Below are 18,707 nucleotides of genomic sequence, written 5' to 3'. Positions count from 1 at the left end.
TTGAATAAAAATATTCTTAAAACTGCAGCTGTTATTGTAAAAGGTAAAAAGCAATTTGATAGTACAGTTTTGAAAACTGTAAACATTGGGAGTGATTAATAAAAAACCAGCCACACAAAATGCACAATGATTTGCTGGCTAACAGTATGCTAACTGCAGGGACTAGAAGTTGATTTTAGTCAGGAAATCAAATTCTTCTCAAATGCCTTGATCAGGATGAAAACTAGTACAGTCAGGGTTTATATTAAACACAGACTTTAAAAAAAACGTATCTCATACTGCTGCAAATGACTTTACAGATGTTTATTTCTGATACAAATCAATTGAACTTTTGCAGATTTATACTGTTTTCCTTTTTTTCTCAAACATTTCACATGATCAAACAAATGTTAATGTTAGACATAATCCACCATGAGATCCAAAAAACTGATTACCCATTATTACAAATGTTTGAGGGTAGCTGTTCCCCCCAAGGATGGTACAAGTTATTTAGTTTAAGGGGCAAATGCTTTTTCACAAACAGGAAACTTTGATTTACTGATTATTGCTACACTTTTTTCACTTTTGCCATATATTTTGAATCGTTCACTTACACGGACTGTTTAGATATATTCCATTTTAATGTATTTTTACAAATATATTTTCTGTCACAATTTTCACTGTGTAAATTTCGGAATATCCTTTACAAGGCTGGATGTCATACTTTGCTATCTACTACAGATGAAGTGCAATAGATAATGTGTTAAAACGGCCTGCCATACTAAAAAAGACGTTTTGGTGGTCCGTGTCCCTAGTACCCGGATGGGACCGGTTGCCATCTTTCTTCTATCCCTACACAGCGCTGCCGGTGGGGCGGAACACTCCTCATCGATCAGTTGGTTTCTAGGAACCGCCGACAGACCTGGCACACCACCGTGACTTCTCGTTAGAGATCTGACACTTTGATTTCCCAACTTGCCAGCTTATCCTTTCATCTTTTTCAACAATGGGAGAGAGAGAAGACCTAGTTTATCAAGCAAAACTTGCCGAACAGGCAGAAAGATATGACGGTAAGTGAGAGTCTAGGGGCCGCCCGGGAGTGGGACGCGTTCACGTCTCGGATTTTTTTCCCCCCCAAGCAACACTAGCTGAAGTAATAGCTATGGGCAGCTAAAGATGAGCTAACTCTGCTACTCCCACCGCTTTTTAGCCAGCTATTTACTGACATGCCACATTTATTATTGTTAAATGAGAGAAACGTTGCTTTAAATCCCTACCAACCGTCACAAAGCTAGCTGGTTTCAATAATATCGTAGGAATGCTGTTGACTCCAGCTAACATTAGCGATGTGGCTACAACAAAATGGCGGATCAGTGAAGCGTGAGCTGTCAGGGGGGTTGCCTCCCCTACCCCACGCTATCTCTGGATCTGAACGCTTCAGCTCCACTTGTTAGCTCCATATAAGCATCTCCAGGATATAAAACCACCGAGCTGCTGTTGAACGTCTCTTACAGTTTCATCTGATCCAACATTCGCTCGATGCTAGCTACAATGCACGATTAGTCGCATGAAGCCTGTTGAGTGGGAGTGGGAGCGCAGCTGTTCATTTTGGTGGGGTGTTTCCTGCGAGCGAGCTGCGCGGATCGATCACAGAAGACGAATTCACCACGGTGCAAACCTGCCGCTGTCATAGCCGCTTACTGGCCGTTAAATGGGGGCTGTTTTGGAATGGTTTCTTTGCCACCGGTCACTCGTTGCCCGGCAACATTAAGTGAATGCACCATGACTCATTCACAGGATCTGGACCGAGACCTCTTGTGGGGGGGGTGATTTATGGTTTGGTGGCTAAACTGTAACCTCACTGGAATGTAGTGAAAGTTACTTTTGCCTTTCCTAAAAGTTATCCTAAATTCACATGTTGCTGAATGGTGAAGCATTAAAAGTCATTTTACTGTAATTTTTTATAGTAAAATAAATGGCTCACAGCGAAACGAGGCAGCCATCGTTAAACTGATTAGTGTAAAAAGGTGAAATAGATAAAATAGAAATGTATAAAAGCATATACTTGGTAAAAGATGCTGAATAACTACAAAGAGCAGAGCAACAACTTGGTGTCTCAAATTTTCTCTTATAATATATGAACATACAAGATGGGCATCTTTAGGTTGTTTTTGTTTCTAGTCTGCCTCCTTCATCATGTTTTATACCATCTTTAGCATCAAATATGTTCAGTCTTGTCTACAAAACAAATAACAGTTTCCATGTGTATTCCCAAGAAAACAGAGACCCTCACCCACTCCAGACCTATCATATGACAGAGGCTAAAAGCTCTAAAAGAATAAAAAGTAGCAAGTTTACCCTTCCTGTTATCTACTAAAGGTCTTGAGCTTTCGCACTCTGTCAACCTAAATTGGTCACAAACATGTCACATTATAGCAACTTTGATCCCTTTTAAATAATTTGTTTCAGCCGATTGTCTACGATAGTCATGTTTTTTTCTGAACCGCTTTCAGTATGATGATGAAGTCACTGTGTCATGAAGCATAGGTGACCAACAGCGGATATCCCGTCAGTCAGCTACTTATCATGAATGCTCCTTCTAAGACCCAAAGGCTATAAACTGTCGGTGAGAGTTTTAGCTCTGTAAAGTGTTTATTTTTTTCCTTTCTAACAGAGATGGTGGAATCTATGAAGAAGGTGGCAGGAATGGATGTGGAGCTCACAGTGGAGGAGAGGAACCTACTATCGGTGGCCTACAAGAACGTGATCGGGGCTCGGAGAGCGTCTTGGAGGATAATCAGCAGTATCGAACAGAGGGAAGAGAACAAGGGTGGCGAAGAGAAGCTGAAGATGATCCGGGAATACAGGCAAACGGTAAACACGGCAAGAGGAAGCTGCCGATTTGTTTTCTTGCCTGTGCGCGTCACGGGGCTGTGATTTGCCCCGGTGATTGTGAGATCACAATCTCCTGTGAATGATGCACGCTGCTGAGCAGCTACTGGACCTTACAGCGTCTGAGTCATCGCTGCCGGGTCCTCCCTGCACTCTCTCATGCTTTTATGAAGAGGAATAAGAGCAGCTATTATACTGGGAGAGGCAGCCGGACTGCAGACAGTGATCTAATGGCATGCCGAGATGAGTACACCTACATTTCCAGAGTCACTGTTTTATTCCATTTGAGAAAACATTTCATGGAATAATACTGCAGCTTATAGATCCCAGTTTCATTTATATAATTGTCTAGGAAAGCTTCAAGTAGGACTTTTAAAAAGGTTATTGATTTAATCAGATTAATCGTGACGAATCGATTATTGAAATACTTGTCAACTAATTTAGTAATCGATTAATTAATTGGAGTATGCAGACTCAAAAGATAGCCACTTACTGAAAAAAAAACATTTAGAGCAGTAACCAAAACTGTCCAAATATATGTACATTTTATATTCATTTAATATAAACATCTTTGTCCGTCAATATGTCTTACTCAAAACACCTCAAGTGGCATTTTTTTAATATTCACCTGGTTCAAATTCACTGAAGGAATACTATGTTATTGCATTTCAGGAACAACAGATTACCGTATGTTCTGGACTATAGAGTGCACGTCACTATAAGCTGCAACTACAAATCTTTTGAAAAAAAAAAAAAAAGCAAAACTGGAAACGTACATATAAGCCGCCGCTCTTGGTTTTCCACAAGGAAAATAAATAATAAATCTGCTATTAAGGACGCAGCCTTGCGTCTCCAACGCCGAACCATGGACTCCTTCATGCCGAGCTTACGTGCAGCGCCTCCATTTCCCTCCTGTACTGCCAGATCGATAGCTCTCCACTTAAAAGGGGCATCTTTTTCTTTGTGTCGTTTCCATGATGAGGGGGTATGAGGTTGAAGAAATTTCTCTGTCGTGCCTGCTGCTAGCATGTACTTGTTCTAAATGAAAATTAGCGCTTTGTTATTTGATTTAAGAATTTTGGCTTCCAATGATTCACTTCCTGCTAAAGAGCCCCCTGGTGGTTGAAGAAAAATCCACAGAAAAGTCGTACCGGGCTATAAGCAGCATGGTTCAAAGGGAAGGGAAAAAAGTAGCGGCTTATAGTTCGACAAAAACGGTAATTTTCTTATTTAAAAAAAGGAATTTAATTATTTGTTTTTTTCAATCTTTGAATCCATTTCTAATATTTTATAGAGAAGACTTAAATAGTTTAATAATGTGCCAATTTTTTTCTAGTCGTTTAATCCTGAGAATAATCGACACGTTAATTGGTTACTAAAATAATTGTTAGTTTCAGTCCATTGTTGATATGAAATTCCTCAGACATCATAATGGTCTAGTTAAAGCCATAGAATTGCAGTGAGCACCATCACACTTTGCTCCTTGCTCTAGATCAGAGATGTCCAAAGTGTGGCCTGGGGGCCATTTGTGTTTCTCTGGATGATTTTGTTTGGCCCTTCAGTCAACACTTTGAGAATGGAGGGAAATTTTGATTTATTTGCCATTTTTACAGACACATAAAATTTTAAACATTTATTTATTTAGGTACAAGACAAAGTATTTTTCTTTTAATAAACAGTGTTTATGTTTTCATTGATTACAATTTGCTGATACCAGCAAGTGTTGCTCAACCTTTTTTGCCAAACATAAAAAGATAAAAAGAAATGAGTATAAGTCCCAAAAATGTTAGAAATTGTTTATATGTCATTTGGTACAGCAGCTGTTCAATACTCTGTATATTTTTTTTACCAACAATGATTCACAGATTTATTTTCTACAAAAATTAGACTTCTTTGCTTTATTACCTTATTAAAATATTGTCTATTTGGTATATTGTAAAAACAAGTGTTTTAATAAATAAATCTTTTCAGTTTTAATTGAAGAAAGTGGCCCTCAATTACACTCAACCTTACATTTTTGGACCAAATGGCAAAAAGTTTGAACTCCACTGGCCTATATAGATGTTACTTTATATTTAGCCGTTTTTCTGCCACCTTGCATTTGTTTTGGGGATGCACCAATTTATCGGCGCTGATTTCCCTAATCTTGGGAAATCGGTGATCCGCCGATTTTTACATGTGAAGCCGATCTTAACTACTGATTTTATCTACTTCGACAAAGGCATTTAGATCAACTGTTATCTTCTTCTGTTCTGAGAGAGCTTTGACCAGCAGACCAGGTCTATATGTTTGCAGTTAACAATAGTCATCTCACTGTTGGCAACTGATCAACTTTCTTGCTGCGTCTAGCCAGAAAGCTGCAATCGGTGCACCCCTAATTTGTTTACAACTCTCCCGCTTTGAAAAAGCTCAAGCAGTAAGAATGCTGTTGAAACGATTTCTGTGAGTGACTGTTTCTTGTGTGTTTGCTGGCAGGTGGAGAAGGAGCTGAAGTCTATCTGTGGTGACATCCTGGACGCGCTGGACAGACACCTACTCCCCTCTGCAGCAATGGGAGAGTCTAAGGTCTTCTACAACAAAATGTACGTGCTTTCCACTCTGAATGTTGAGTAACATATTAATGAATTATTACTCTGTGGTTCTCACTGAGAGGACAGGAAGCACTGTTTTTGTTGTAACAAAGGCTTGTTTGCTTCTTAGGGAAAAACACTTATTTATTTTAGGGTAACTTTAAAGACGTGTTTCATGTAGGGCTGAAACGATTAATTGATTATTGAAGTAATCGCCAACTGACTTGGTAATTAGTCGGTTACTGGAGTATAAAAAAGGCCATTTACTGACATTACACTTTGAGAGTAGACATTATTTTAAAACTGTTCAAAAATATATACACTTTTCTTTTAAGATAAGAAAAAATACTATATTGATGAGTGAACAGAAAGGTCTGAAGTATTTGTTTAGCTGCAGATGCACACATGGCTGCAAATGATCACGCACTAATGCAATTCTGTTGTTGCATTTTAGGTAATAAATGTTTTTTTTATGTAAAAGGGAAATTGTTTATATGCGTCTTTTAATGTATTTCTAATATTGTAAAAAAAAAAAAAAAGGCTTTGGTGGTTGGATAAAAAATCAGCAGAAAGTGGCAATTTTTTAAATCCGATTCATATCCAGAATAATTGATTATTGAAATAATTGTTAGTTGCAGCCTTAGTTTCATTACATACAATTTTGAGTTTTGAAGTTAAAATATAATTGCTTGAATCCAGAGAGTTATAACCAGCATTGGAGAAAGTACTAAAAAATTTACTTAAGTAAAAGTACAAATACACAGACAAAAATGTACTCTAGTAAAAGTAAAAGTACCACATTAACATTTTTCATTGAGTAAAAGTAAAAAAAGTACTGGCTTTTAAAAAATACTTAAGTATTAAAAGTAAAAGTACTTGCTGAATGCATTACCTAATCGCTAATACAATACCATTAAGTGTACTTATCGTATTTAATTTTAATACATCAGATATGTGCCATTTTAATTAACACTGCCACAGATAAAGCATGTTTTTATTGTGTTTACTCTCTGTGACAGTTTAGACTTAGATATGTGATTCTATGCATCATAATTTCAGGGATGGAAACATCTTGTCTCCTGTCCTAACATAGCATGAACTTCACTTTTTTGCCACTAATGGCATTTATTTTGAAAGAAATCCAACAGAAATGGAATGGAAAGAAGGTAGATGACGGAGAACATACAACCAAGGAGCCACGTAGCAGTGTTGTAGTCAAGACCACCTAACCTGTGACCAAGTCAAGACCAAGACCAGCACCCCGCGCTACATGACACAATAAAATTAAGTGCACCTATCAAAATTGCTTCTCAAATTGATCTGAAAAATCCACATTCCCATAAAAACACCTGGATATTAAATACTTAGAGCTGAAATAAATTTAACCAGTATCATTATCAATTCAAACTCTTCTTCATTCTGCTTTGCTTCCATCTCTGTGCCACAATCCGCAGTGGTTTCTTGCCATCCCTAAAAGATAGCGCCCTGGACGTTTGCCCATATCACCCATGTCAGAAGCCACAACTGTCTGCTCCATTAAACATAGCAATTAAGGCAATGCCCCAATGGTAAACAACGCTCAACTATAAATACTATCCAAGGCGCAACAAGCAAGAAGTACCGTAACTGTTCTCACCCTGTCTGCCATGACAGGTGACGAACACAATCAAAGAGCAATGAGCATGCTCTGCGGTCTTACGTTCTTGTTTTGTTTATTCGTCAATTAAATAAATCTATATATTTTTTTAATTAAATAAAATAATAATAGCTACTGCAGTGTATGCAGAGCGTCTCAAGAACAAAGAACGGCTCTCAGTGAGGCTTCAGTCCTATAGGACTTAGTAAAAATCCGTTCAGAAGAATTGGATCGTTCATCACTATCATATATAGCAGTCTTTGGTCACAGCGTTGCCCCATATATGCGACACCTCAATCAACACTTCCACACAATAATTATTGGATGAGTGACAACTTTTTTCATCGCAGATGCAACATATGTGTCTCTGTACAGCTAGCTTTGCTAACATGATGTCCACATAGCTTACCTTTCTTTAAGCTTCCTTTCCAAGTGACTCTAAAAGTTGGACGAAGTCCCCACTGTCTGTGAAAGTGAAGCGCTGCTGATTTTACATGTCGCCAAATCTTATGATTTATGTAGCGAAATTCTATTACTGACGATTAGACAGACATCTTCTCCCTCTCAGAGGAAACCATTGCGAATGTCTTGGAGCTCCGCGTGCGAGTGAAAGGAGGAGGCGATGGGTAACAGACACACGTAATTAGTAAGTCAAGTTATTGCTTGGATTTTACAGCGCCTCAAGTCCCTGAACTTCACATTTTAACAGGAAAAAAAAGCGCAATGCGACTTGGAAGTGACAATTAACGCGACAGTTTTGTAGAAATGTAATGAAGTAGAAAGTACAGATACTTACTGTAAAATGTTGTGGAGTAAAAGTCGAAAGTATCCATTATTAAATCTACTTAAGTAAAGTACAGATGCACGAAGATTGTATTTAAGTACAATCTTTGTGTACTTAAGATTGTACACAAAGTAACGTTACTTCCCACCACTGGTTATAATGGTCACACAGGCTGATAGTTCAGCTTTGTTTTCATGATCTACCAACAGTTTGTGATTAGAAACCATGATGTGCCACCAGGTTTTCAGCTCAGTCTGCCATGAAAACCGTCAGGCCTCAGAAAAACCTTGTTCTGATCCGGCCCACAGCGTCGTTACATACCAAAATGTCTGTTCAGGTGAGACTTGTGTTATCCCCCATCATGGCTACACACATGTCACCATTCAAGCTCCTTACCTGGGTTAAAAACTCAAAGCTCACACTCGCTGTTAGACTTTGGCTGCACTTATTCAGGCGTGATGCGGAAAGCTGCTGAATCAGTGCTACAGGACAGTTCTTTCCAAAACATCAAATGCCCTGAAAGATCACGGTTCCTTGGTTCAGCTGCTCTCATGTGAACTGTGACAGCGGCACAGAAGATATGCTTTCTTGAAACTATTTTAGATTCTTATCACTGCAGCACACTTGGTTTGTTGTTGTAAGTGTTTTGACCCATGCTCCAGTAACAGAGGAAACTTTTTAGCGTATTCATTAAGCATACATCTCTTAACTGGTTTTATTGCACCATTAAGATGTGAAAGCAGCTGAACAAGCCAAAAGGCCTTCCGATGCAAGTTGCTGCCTAATGCCAAACCTTCTGCTGAATCTGAACAGGCAGAAAGAAAACGGAGTAATGATGTGTGATGGATTTCATTGGAACGTCTCACTGACAGCAGAACCCATAAAGCTTTTTATTCATTTGTCATATTAGACTGTAGAAAGCTATACAACAATTGAAGGCTTACAGCTGTGGATCATTTGAACAGCAGGTGCAGATTTGATCTAAAAATATGAAACGGGAATCACAACTTTAGCCTTGATTTCAGTTGTTCAATGCATCTCCTGAGGGGTCAGAGGATGTGAGTTGTATAAATGGAAATAAAGAAATATTTAACTACAAACCCAACTTGTATAAAATTGATCAAATTTAGTTTATTTAATGTGGACAATGTGCAAAAAACATTAATAAAAGATGCTTTACACCAGATTTAGCTTGAACTAGTTTCCATCTGTAGTCCCTGAGCAGGAGAGTTAATAATGCAGACTAAAATCATAAAACATGCATTAAAAGTCCACACATTTCCTGTATACAATAACTATACAAAGTCCTAAAATTACAACAATAAAAGCAGTATTAAATGCCAAACTTCTGTTCTGTAATCACGAAAGCCAAGATTGCAGTTTTTGGTTTTCAATGCTGACACTGCAGGTTTTCTAATGACACTTTACAAGATTTTCAGATGAACTATAAACCACTGATGTTGTCAGATCTCTTCATTGTTGCTTTTATGCCTTTCACTGCAGCCTCTCTCAGTTGTTTCCAACTTTATCCTGGTGGTCTGCTCTGTTGCTTTAAATATTGTATCTTCAGACTTGCTGTGTTATGAAGGATTTCCCTGTCTTCTCCATTTAGCTGTTTAAAATGTAACATTAAACCATGAAACTACCTGCTCCATGTTTCACAAACAGAACATGTTTTATTTCTCCATATGTTTATCTTCTGGATATTGTAGTTCATCTGTAGGTCAGTAGTTTGTAACACCTTCAACTGTTGTAATATTGTAGCATTTCCCCCCATTTGTAGGAAAGGGGACTACCACAGGTACCTGGCAGAGTTCGCCACTGGCAACAACAGAAAGGAGGCGGCAGAGAACAGCCTGGTGGCGTATAAAACTGCTACGGACCTTGCCATGCTGGAGCTCCCGCCCACGCACCCAATCCGCCTCGGCCTCGCTCTCAACTTCTCCGTCTTCTACTACGAGATCCTCAATTCGCCCGACCGTGCCTGCAGGTGACTGTCTCTTCTAAACAAGCTCACTATGACTTTGTCTTTGAAGGAAGTCGGCTGACAGTTCAGAGTTGTTTTCAGGATGAAATGTTTTAGTTGAGCACCACGCCTCAGGCTGCTTGTTACTGACGATCAGATTGTGACAAAACTACCATAGGAAGAATAGAGTTCTGCTCTGCAAACACACAAAATCGTACCAAGTGTTTTTGGTCTAGTTTTTAGTGCACATATCTTGATTTGTTTCAGTTAAGACAAAAATAACTTGCAAATAACTTTTGAGCAAGATATAGGAGATTTTTCTTTTTATAGATTATTTCACTTATAACATTGGAAAAGTGTCTTGTTATAAGTATGTATCTTGCAGAAAAATTACTTCTAAATTAGTTTTGTCTTAACTGAAATGTATTAAGATATTTGCACTAGAAACTTGACCAAAAATACTTAAGATTTTGTGTTATTTCAGTTCAATAGTGCTTCAATTCAATAAATAAATCAGTAAAATTTAGATTCATTATTAATTAGGTGCCTAAATAAATAAAATTCAACACAAATTTGTTAAATACACAGTTAAATCATTCATGAAAAATATTCATATCATTTTACAGTTTATTGAATGATTTTACAGACTGGGCTGCATAGTGGAACATTTATTACAGGACTCTATGAAATCCATTTTATTTTTGTCCCAAATTCCACTTTACTTGATTGTTTTTTAATTCTACTTTTTCCATTTTAATTATTCACACAGAGAGTTTCCATAGCAATGATCCCAACACATGTAGACACTGGAGAGAATGACAATAGTTTGCATTAAAAAGTAATCTTAAAAAGATGACACCATGTCTCGCGATCTGTTTAAAGTTTGAATATTGTCTCCAACTGGAAGACTGTAAGGAGTTTAAAAGAAAGTAAAAAGAGAAATGATGTCATAAGTGGGCTTTTCGGCTTTCGCACATTTATGGTGCACAGCAGCACATGAGTCAGAAAATAATGTGGTTTAAATGACATCAGATTTTTAATACATTATGTTTTCCTGTATTTTTAAATAGGATCAGCATAAATATTAAGGATAAATATGTATGTTTAAAAAATTTATTCCCAATTTGAATAGTGAAATTCGAAAAAAAATATTTCCACACCACACTGACGCATGAACATGATCTCTGATACTATGCTTCATGAGAATGAGAAATGTGACTCGGACGTGAATATAAAGGGTTTTAATCAGGAGTGTGTTTGCTCAGGTTGGCGAAGGCTGCGTTCGATGACGCCATCGCAGAACTGGACACGCTGAGTGAAGAAAGCTACAAGGACTCCACACTTATCATGCAGTTGTTACGTGACAACCTGACACTATGGACTTCAGATATGCAGGGAGAGGGTGAGTAAACCTCGCACGGCCATTTCTTTAGCTTAACAGTCATGCTTTTATGATTCTGTGATGAGCCGGTCTGTCTACCGTCTTGTTGCCACTCAGCTACTGGCACAGGTCAGTTCTCTCACTCATCTCCTGTTTTCTTACTTCGTCAATTCAATATGTTGTGACTTTATTCTCCCACTATTAAAACAAGAGAATTTCTCAAAAGTCTGTTGAACACGGCAACCAAAAGAGATGAGGAAGTGCAGATGTTGGTGAGCTTTCCTTTGCAACCACTCAGGGGAAATTTCAGTACCCGTTACTCTGGTTAATTGTTATACTTACTGAGCAGGAGTCAGTTCCTCTAATGACAAACTGTAGCGATTCACTGCAGCTGTTTTAGATAATGATAGCTTTGCAGGTGGATGTGATGAGTACCTTCACAGCCTCCAGTTCCACAGCTCTTCTTTTGCATCTGATGCTTCAAGCTTAAAATTTTGTCCTGGGCCAGGACTTTTGACAGAGTGTCAAAGAAATGTATAAATCAAAGCAATGGGCAGATGTATTTTGCTTCCTTTTGTTTGCACTCTATCAATCATTCTTTTCATTCTTTTCAATCATTAATAGCCTTTACATATATAGTTGGTTAATACAATCATATGGAAATACATTTAAAGTCAATTTAATGTTTTAAAATAACTCTCAATTTCTTACTTTCATATACATCTAGGTAAATGTTTAAATTCAGTAACACTTGACCAAACCGTACAGAATTGTGTGACATTCTTACAATCAAAGGTTCTTCAGTCATTATCGATGTGAGCAGGAAGAATCTCTTGTAGCAGTCTGTTCTGCAAACCTACATTTTTACTAAAAATGTATGCCAAATTAGGGCTGCATAATATTTGGTTATGGAATCCGTTCCTTTATCTTCCGCTTATCCGGGATCGGGTCGCAGAGACAGCAGCCTAAGCAATGGTGATGGAAATGCCCACCTCATTATAATATTACTGAGGGAAAATAGTTGAAGGAGTAGTACAAACAAATGTGGAATTAAACCATTTATTTATTTACAAATATATTTGGTTTTGCAATTTTATTTCCTCATTTTTTAAAATTTCTTTATTTACATCTTTGTTTCCTCAGTTTTGGCAGTATCAGTCCTACGTACCATATCACTTCTTATAAAAACCGTTAGTGCTGCATTAACCACCAGGTATATTACAGACATGGAGACGGACATGGAGAGCCTGATAGTATTGTACATCATACAACCATCATTGGCCAACCCATTTTGTGGTTCTTTGTAATGTTCATGTTGCCTACAGTGATTTTACGATAATGAACTTGAAACATTTTATGCAGCCTCAATAATAAGCAAACTTGTTTCCCTCCTATGGAAGAATCTGATGACAGTGATGGAGAGAAACACAACTCTTAAAATAAATATATCAGGCAATTGTATTTTTAAACATTTATTATCAAATATTAAATTTAACTGATATATTTTTTTTCTTAATTCATGTACTGGAAATATTGAAGATTAGTGCCAATTTCTTAGAATTATCAGTGGAGAAACAGTTGTGTTGTGCTTCGGTATGCTTTCATGTTGGGAATGTTTGATATAAATAATAAAAATAAAACAAGCGTGTGATTACATTCATGTTTCTATATTAGAACCTTTTTTGTTTTTATTGCATTAGCACATAAAATGAACCACCCTGACCTGCCTTTTAGAACTCCACTGCATATTAAATAAAATTTTTTATCCTTTCTGAGTAAATATAGAGTATTAAAAGTGACTGTAGGTGTGAAACGGTGAAATTGTTACCCTGGCAACGCATGGTCTTGCGGAAAAGCGGCTGTCCCCATTCACAGAGACTGCTTTAACTCGACAGCTGTCATAGGTTCAAATCCTGATCTCTGCTTCTGTTTTCTGACACAATATATCTGGGGGGGGGGGCATCACTTTAATTCTAACTACAGTTTATTTCAGCCAAAGGCTGCAGGAGAACTATTCTTCTCACAAATATAATCATCTGTAATGACTCACTGGCGAAGAATGGATAATGAGAGCTCCTACTTCTAATTTCCCTTCAGGATTACTAAATAACATTTGAAATTAATTAAAGTCCGCCATCTAAACTCTGTTCTGTTCAGTTTGTTCTTTGAAATAAAAATGTAATTCATTGATTAGGGAAAAAAATTACCGAACAAGCTGCACTTAGACTTTTGAAGCTCTCCAGCACAAATCAAATCCAATATGGCTGCCAGATTCATTAAACTCATCAGCTGTCTAGAAGTGTCACTCTGACTGATGTGACGCCAGGCGAATGGAGCGCAGCGGGTTTCTCACCGACGGCTCATCATGTCTCTTGTCTCTCTCTCATTCCCTCTGCTGTAGAGCCCTAAAGGAATCAAAGCTGTTCATTTCTCATGTTAACTGTACTTTGTAAGTGTTGCTCACCCACACCCTGCTCTACCTGTTTCTGTACTCACACAACTGCCTTCTGTGACGTCTCTGCACCGACTCACTTGTAGTTTAATACCTGTGTCCACTCACCTGCCTGTCTGTCACTCCGGCTCATTTAAAAATGCTGTTTTAGTCTATTTTCCACCACATTCAGAGAAATGCATTACTGTAGTTCTGATCCAGTCGTTCATTGTTTTATATATTTATATTTAAAGGTTTATTGTTTTGCTATTATCATTATGTGATGCTGCTTCTACTGCACGTTTCTACATGTACTGTGAAGCTAAAGCAACATGGCAAAAAAGTTTCTGATGGTTTAATTCTCCTGTTAAACATATTCTGCTACTCTAAGCAAGAAGCATTGGCAAGTATTTTATTGGGCCACAGAATATGACTGCATGCACTTAGATGATTAACTAATCCAAACATGGTGGTCCAAGCAGTTGTTGCAATATTGATAAGGTTCCTACTGATATATTATTACAATAATGGTAATATCTTGGATCTGTTGTGCAGCACTAGTGAGAGATTCTTTAATGCCATTTGAAATCCTGCCGACTAAAACTAGATTGAGGTTTGTGAGATTTCACAATGAAACAAAATGCTTTAACTTTAACAAAACTACTTTTTATACTTACTCCTTCATCATTGCCCTTTTTAATAGGTTTATTTTCCCACTTAATCATAGACTTCCCTTTTGAATAACCTGAATAATATCACCACATCAGACACTATCCTGTTGCTTGCAGAAAATGTTTAACTATAAAATTGCATTTTTTCTTTTTGTTCTTTATTGAACTGAATTACTTAGTATTTAGAGTCATTTTGCAGAAGTTTTTTTAGTCATTAAATATTTTTAAATTTAAGTCTTATCTGCCTCTTTTAGTTTTGTGATCTTTAGTTCCTGGAAATAGTCTGAGATTAAGGTTAAACTGATCAGCATCTTACAAAGTAGCACTATTCGTTAGTTAGAATACTTCTATAATACTATTGAAATTTAAAACGATGATAAAGTATCATGCATTTGGTTGAACATACAAACTTTCTTTGCAATACATAAAGGCGATGTCCCATCAGGATGTTTTTGTCCCTGCTATTGATTTATTTTATGCCTTGGCATTTGCCGATATGGAGTTGTCGAAGCTAAACAACCTCACAAGTAACGTGATGTGATTAGATGAGACAAGCCATCATCTAATTCCCTTTGTAATTTCATATCAGCCATCAAAAATGTCTGAATCTCGTCTTTGGATCACGATGTTGATTTCAGGGTGCCATTTTCTTTGAAGCTCAGGGTACGCTCACTCGCTGTTGCCAGGTTTGATTCTTGTAACTTCTTGTAACTGGCTATGAGACGTCTGGACATCGTCTCATAGCCAATCAATGACTGTCGGTATTCCAACGTTGCATTTTTAGTTTGACTCAGTCAAGTAAATACTAAAAACCAAGTGCAGCAGTGTAGGTACTAGCTAAGGAGCTAAAGGGACTAAAATAGTATGCTGTACTCTTTAGTTCTTACTGATGACCATAAATCACTCGTCAGCATTATTCCAGATGCTACAATGTCCGTTTGTCTGGACAGCAATGGATTTCTTGCCAAAAGATAAAATTAAAGATTTTTAATTCACAGCAGTTTTCTGACATGCTAGGCTAACATTAGCATGTTAATGCTGTTTTGATATGACTTGTTGATAATTTGACATTTCACTGCAGTTCCAATCTGAGCATGCAGATGAAACATGTTTTCCTGCTTTGTTGGCACTTTGCTTTGATAATTGTAAAATTCAAAGACTTGTGCTTCTGTCGCTTTCTGTAAAGCTTTCTCCTCCACTAAAATCTGTCTGGACAGAGCACACAGAACCAAACAGGTCAGGTGACACAGATAAACAGGACGAGTAAAAAGCATTTTCCCTATAGAGATCTTTAGGGAAAATCAAGATTTGTTTGGTCACCAAAATAATGCTCCAGGCCTACAGTAGAACACAGTTTGCAACACAAAGGTAGGATGTGATTTTTTTTTAAAGTTATTTTTCAGCCAAGTAACTCTCTTTGGGTGTGGCTGAAAGAAAACCACCATCTAATGCTGAGCATTCAAAAATGGTTTGATCAGGACTTTGATTGGACACTTAGGATTGGATTAGGACATCTTCAATAAGATAGCATTCAAAAATGGTTTGATCAGGACTTTGATTGGACACTTAGGATTGGATTAGGACATCTTCAATAAGATCTCTAATGTTTTCTGTCCAGAAACTGTAAATCCACTTGACCGAGGTAGTTTAGAAATTTACAATTGGTAAATTTGTTGCAGTTATACCTCCCAAACACAAGGTGGCTCAGTCGTTTCCACAGCTTAATGAATGTCATTGTCTGGGTCAGTTTTCTTGTAGTGTTCTCCCTGAAATTCCTTTTTTAATTCCCTGTGCATCAAAATTAAACCACACACTGTATCATTTCACCTTCTTGTCCAGGTTGAGACGCTTGCACACAAAATGTAAAACCTGCCTGCATCTTTTTGTTACCCGTGGACATTTTGTCTCAGAGCAACTCTAACGATGTGTTTTCTGTCCCCCAGGTGAAGAACAGAACAAAGAGACACTGCAAGACGTTGAGGACGAGGCCCAGTGAGACTATGCCACCAACAGCCAACAACTTGATTCCCCTCTGCCCTTCACCTCCTCACACTCCTCACTCCCTCTGCCTTTGTCTTCCTCATCCTCCCCCTCCCTGCCACCTTCCTTTTCCGCCGCCTCCCCCTCCTTTTTCCTTTTCCTCACCTCTGGAGCTCCCTGACCCAGCAGGGCCACGGAGTTGATGAGTTTATTTTTCTCTTATTTTTGTATTAGCCCTGACACCATTTGATTAAATACCACTTAATTAAAGGAAGTCCAACGCTAGAAAGAGAAAGAAAGAGGTCCCTGTTTGCTGTTTTTTGTCCTGGTACAAGCAGTTCTGCAAAATGTTCTTTGTTTTCATTATTGTATTTTTTTGTTTGTTTTCTTTTTGCTTTTTCCTCCATATTTTTATCAGTTGCTGGATGTATTGAGATTTTTTTTCTTAATGTAATTACAGAAATTAACTTTTATTACTAATAATGTTGAATACTAGTTATAGGAGCTATTTTATCTCTGTTTTTAGTGACATGTCGAGCAGATTATCTGACCTTTTTATGGGCGCATTGGAGAAGTCCAGACGCCCTTTTTGTTAGGTTAGGACAGTCTTTTTTTCCGAGGAATTTGGCAGAATGTGTGATATCCATGTGGGGCAAAGAAGTGCTTAATGTTTTACACTACAGTTAGTCTTGTGTTGTGTAGCTGTTCCTGGACTGTGTTTAGTGCTGAAATACTGTAATTGTCCACACATGCTAAATCTCTAAACACTAACTTATTTCTCGCTGGTTTGGTTCTTTACAAACATTGGGAGATTTCTCACCTGTGTGAAAGTGTCTGTGTGACCCGGCTCCCTGCCCAGAGCACTGAGATCCTGGGCAGCACAGACACGAGGCAACACGTTAGCATCTGCTGCTTCTCCCCTGCTTTTATTGAAGCTCCTCTAGAATCAGATTTTCTTTTCTTGCTCTGTTTCATTTATTGCTCTCTTGTTTATTTTTTTTTGCTTCATTATATGTAACTTGGAGCTGATTTGTACTACTGGATATCTGACTGGAGCCACAGACAGGGAATCTGTAACGTTCTTATTGAAACACAGCATGGCATTAACATTAAACAATAAATTAAAACAGTTGGTTTTGTGTTTCTTTTGTACATAATTGTACAGCTAAATGTTTGTGCTGCCCATTCAGATTTTTAGTTGATTTTTTTACTAGACTTTTTGTTGATAAAGCTGAACATTTTGCTATTGTAACATCTAAAAACTATGTAAATGTGGTGGAAAATTAAGTAATTTCTCACTTCAAAAAGTGAAACTCATTTAGATTCATCACACAGTGAAATATTGAATAGTACAGAATATAAATATTCTTTAGTCACCCACACTGTGGAAATTGATGTTCACACAAATTTTTTCTAATGGCAGTGATGGGGGTTTTCTCAACACCTGCCCCTCTATGCTGCATTCAGGTGCAGTTAGTAACCAAATCTTCAGTCAATTCTGTATGTGGAACATTTTTGAAATTGTAGAACATCTTAATAAATGTAATTCTTGTCCAAATATTTTAGCTTCCTTTGTTCACTGCTGAGAAAAGTAAAATTTATTAATGATTTTAACAGACCAAAAACATAAAATGTAACTTTAAAATTGAGATACGTCCTGAATAATTTTTGTCTACCCGACTGAAGGCTAACATTGTGTATATAGGAATAAGACCAGCAGATGCAAACAAAGAAGCAGAGGCATTCTTACTTTTATCCCATTCAGACTTAACCATTAACAAACTGTTGAAACAAAAACATCTTTTCTCATTGTTCTAATTTGTCAGTATTCAGATAAAAACAGATTGGATTGGATTGGATTCGTAAATATTTAAGCACAAAACTGTTTTTTTTTTAAGGTTCCTTTTATGTGGCTCACTAGAATCTAGAGGGCCTCATAAAAAGCTATGGTGGGCTGGATTTGGCCCCTGAGCCTTGAGTTTGACACATTTACCATACAGGATGTCTAATAGTAAACAAAAAGGAAGAAAAATGCTTTGTGGAAATAATTCCTAATGGTTAAATACATGAGTGCAAATGGACAAATGTTGGATTTTTGTTACCATTAAGAGCAAATGTCTTTTCCCCCAGAATCTGATTTAGATTCTCATTAATTCATATTTTCTATTTCCAGGTTCAGAGACAGAGCTAAGTCAAATGCTTGTGTTTCTGCATTGATGTCGTGAGCACAGCAGTGTGATGAACAGAGGCAGCTGAAGCCACCATTTAAAGACACTGATCACTCTCTAGCCCCCACTTCAACACTTCAGCTGAGGTTTCTGTCTTAGTTTTCACAAAAATCTTTGCTTTTATCTTTTTATACCCAGAAAGTATCTCATTCTTAACGCTTGGTTCATACCCTGTCGCTCTGAAGGGGC

General features: G+C 37.5%; 1 protein-coding gene across 2 annotated transcripts; it reads left to right on the top strand.

Moving 5' to 3' along the window:
- Window positions 1–818: 818 nt before the first annotated feature.
- On the top strand, window positions 819–17,420 carry ywhae1 (tyrosine 3-monooxygenase/tryptophan 5-monooxygenase activation protein, epsilon polypeptide 1). Of its 2 annotated transcripts, XM_032590402.1 has the most exons (7): window positions 819–1,049; window positions 2,654–2,853; window positions 5,347–5,453; window positions 9,645–9,851; window positions 11,093–11,229; window positions 13,610–13,657; window positions 16,254–17,420. In XM_032590402.1, exons 1-6 carry the CDS (start codon window positions 986–988, stop codon window positions 13,615–13,617), a joined length of 723 nt encoding a protein of 240 aa, XP_032446293.1. In that variant the 5' UTR covers window positions 819–985; the 3' UTR covers window positions 13,618–13,657; window positions 16,254–17,420. The 2 variants fall into 2 exon arrangements, with proteins under 2 accessions (XP_032446293.1, XP_032446292.1); XM_032590401.1 differs by lacking the exon at window positions 13,610–13,657.
- Window positions 17,421–18,707: the final 1,287 nt, after the last annotated feature.

The sequence above is a fragment of the Xiphophorus hellerii genome, chromosome 18 (genome assembly GCF_003331165.1).
Source record: "Xiphophorus hellerii strain 12219 chromosome 18, Xiphophorus_hellerii-4.1, whole genome shotgun sequence".
Classification (NCBI taxonomy): Eukaryota; Metazoa; Chordata; class Actinopteri; order Cyprinodontiformes; family Poeciliidae; genus Xiphophorus; species Xiphophorus hellerii.
Note: the sequence above shows the minus strand (reverse complement) of the source record. Positions and strands in the feature narration are given on the sequence as shown.

Coding starts and splice junctions, on each gene's coding strand:
- ywhae1 (XM_032590401.1), top strand. CDS start 986: ATGGGAGAGAGAGAAGACCTAGTTTATCAAGCAAAACTTGCCGAACAG. Junction 9,852..11,092: donor TCGCCCGACCGTGCCTGCAG/GTGACTGTCTCT, acceptor GTGTTTGCTCAG/GTTGGCGAAGGCTGCGTTCG. Junction 11,230..16,253: donor TTCAGATATGCAGGGAGAGG/GTGAGTAAACCT, acceptor TCTGTCCCCCAG/GTGAAGAACAGAACAAAGAG.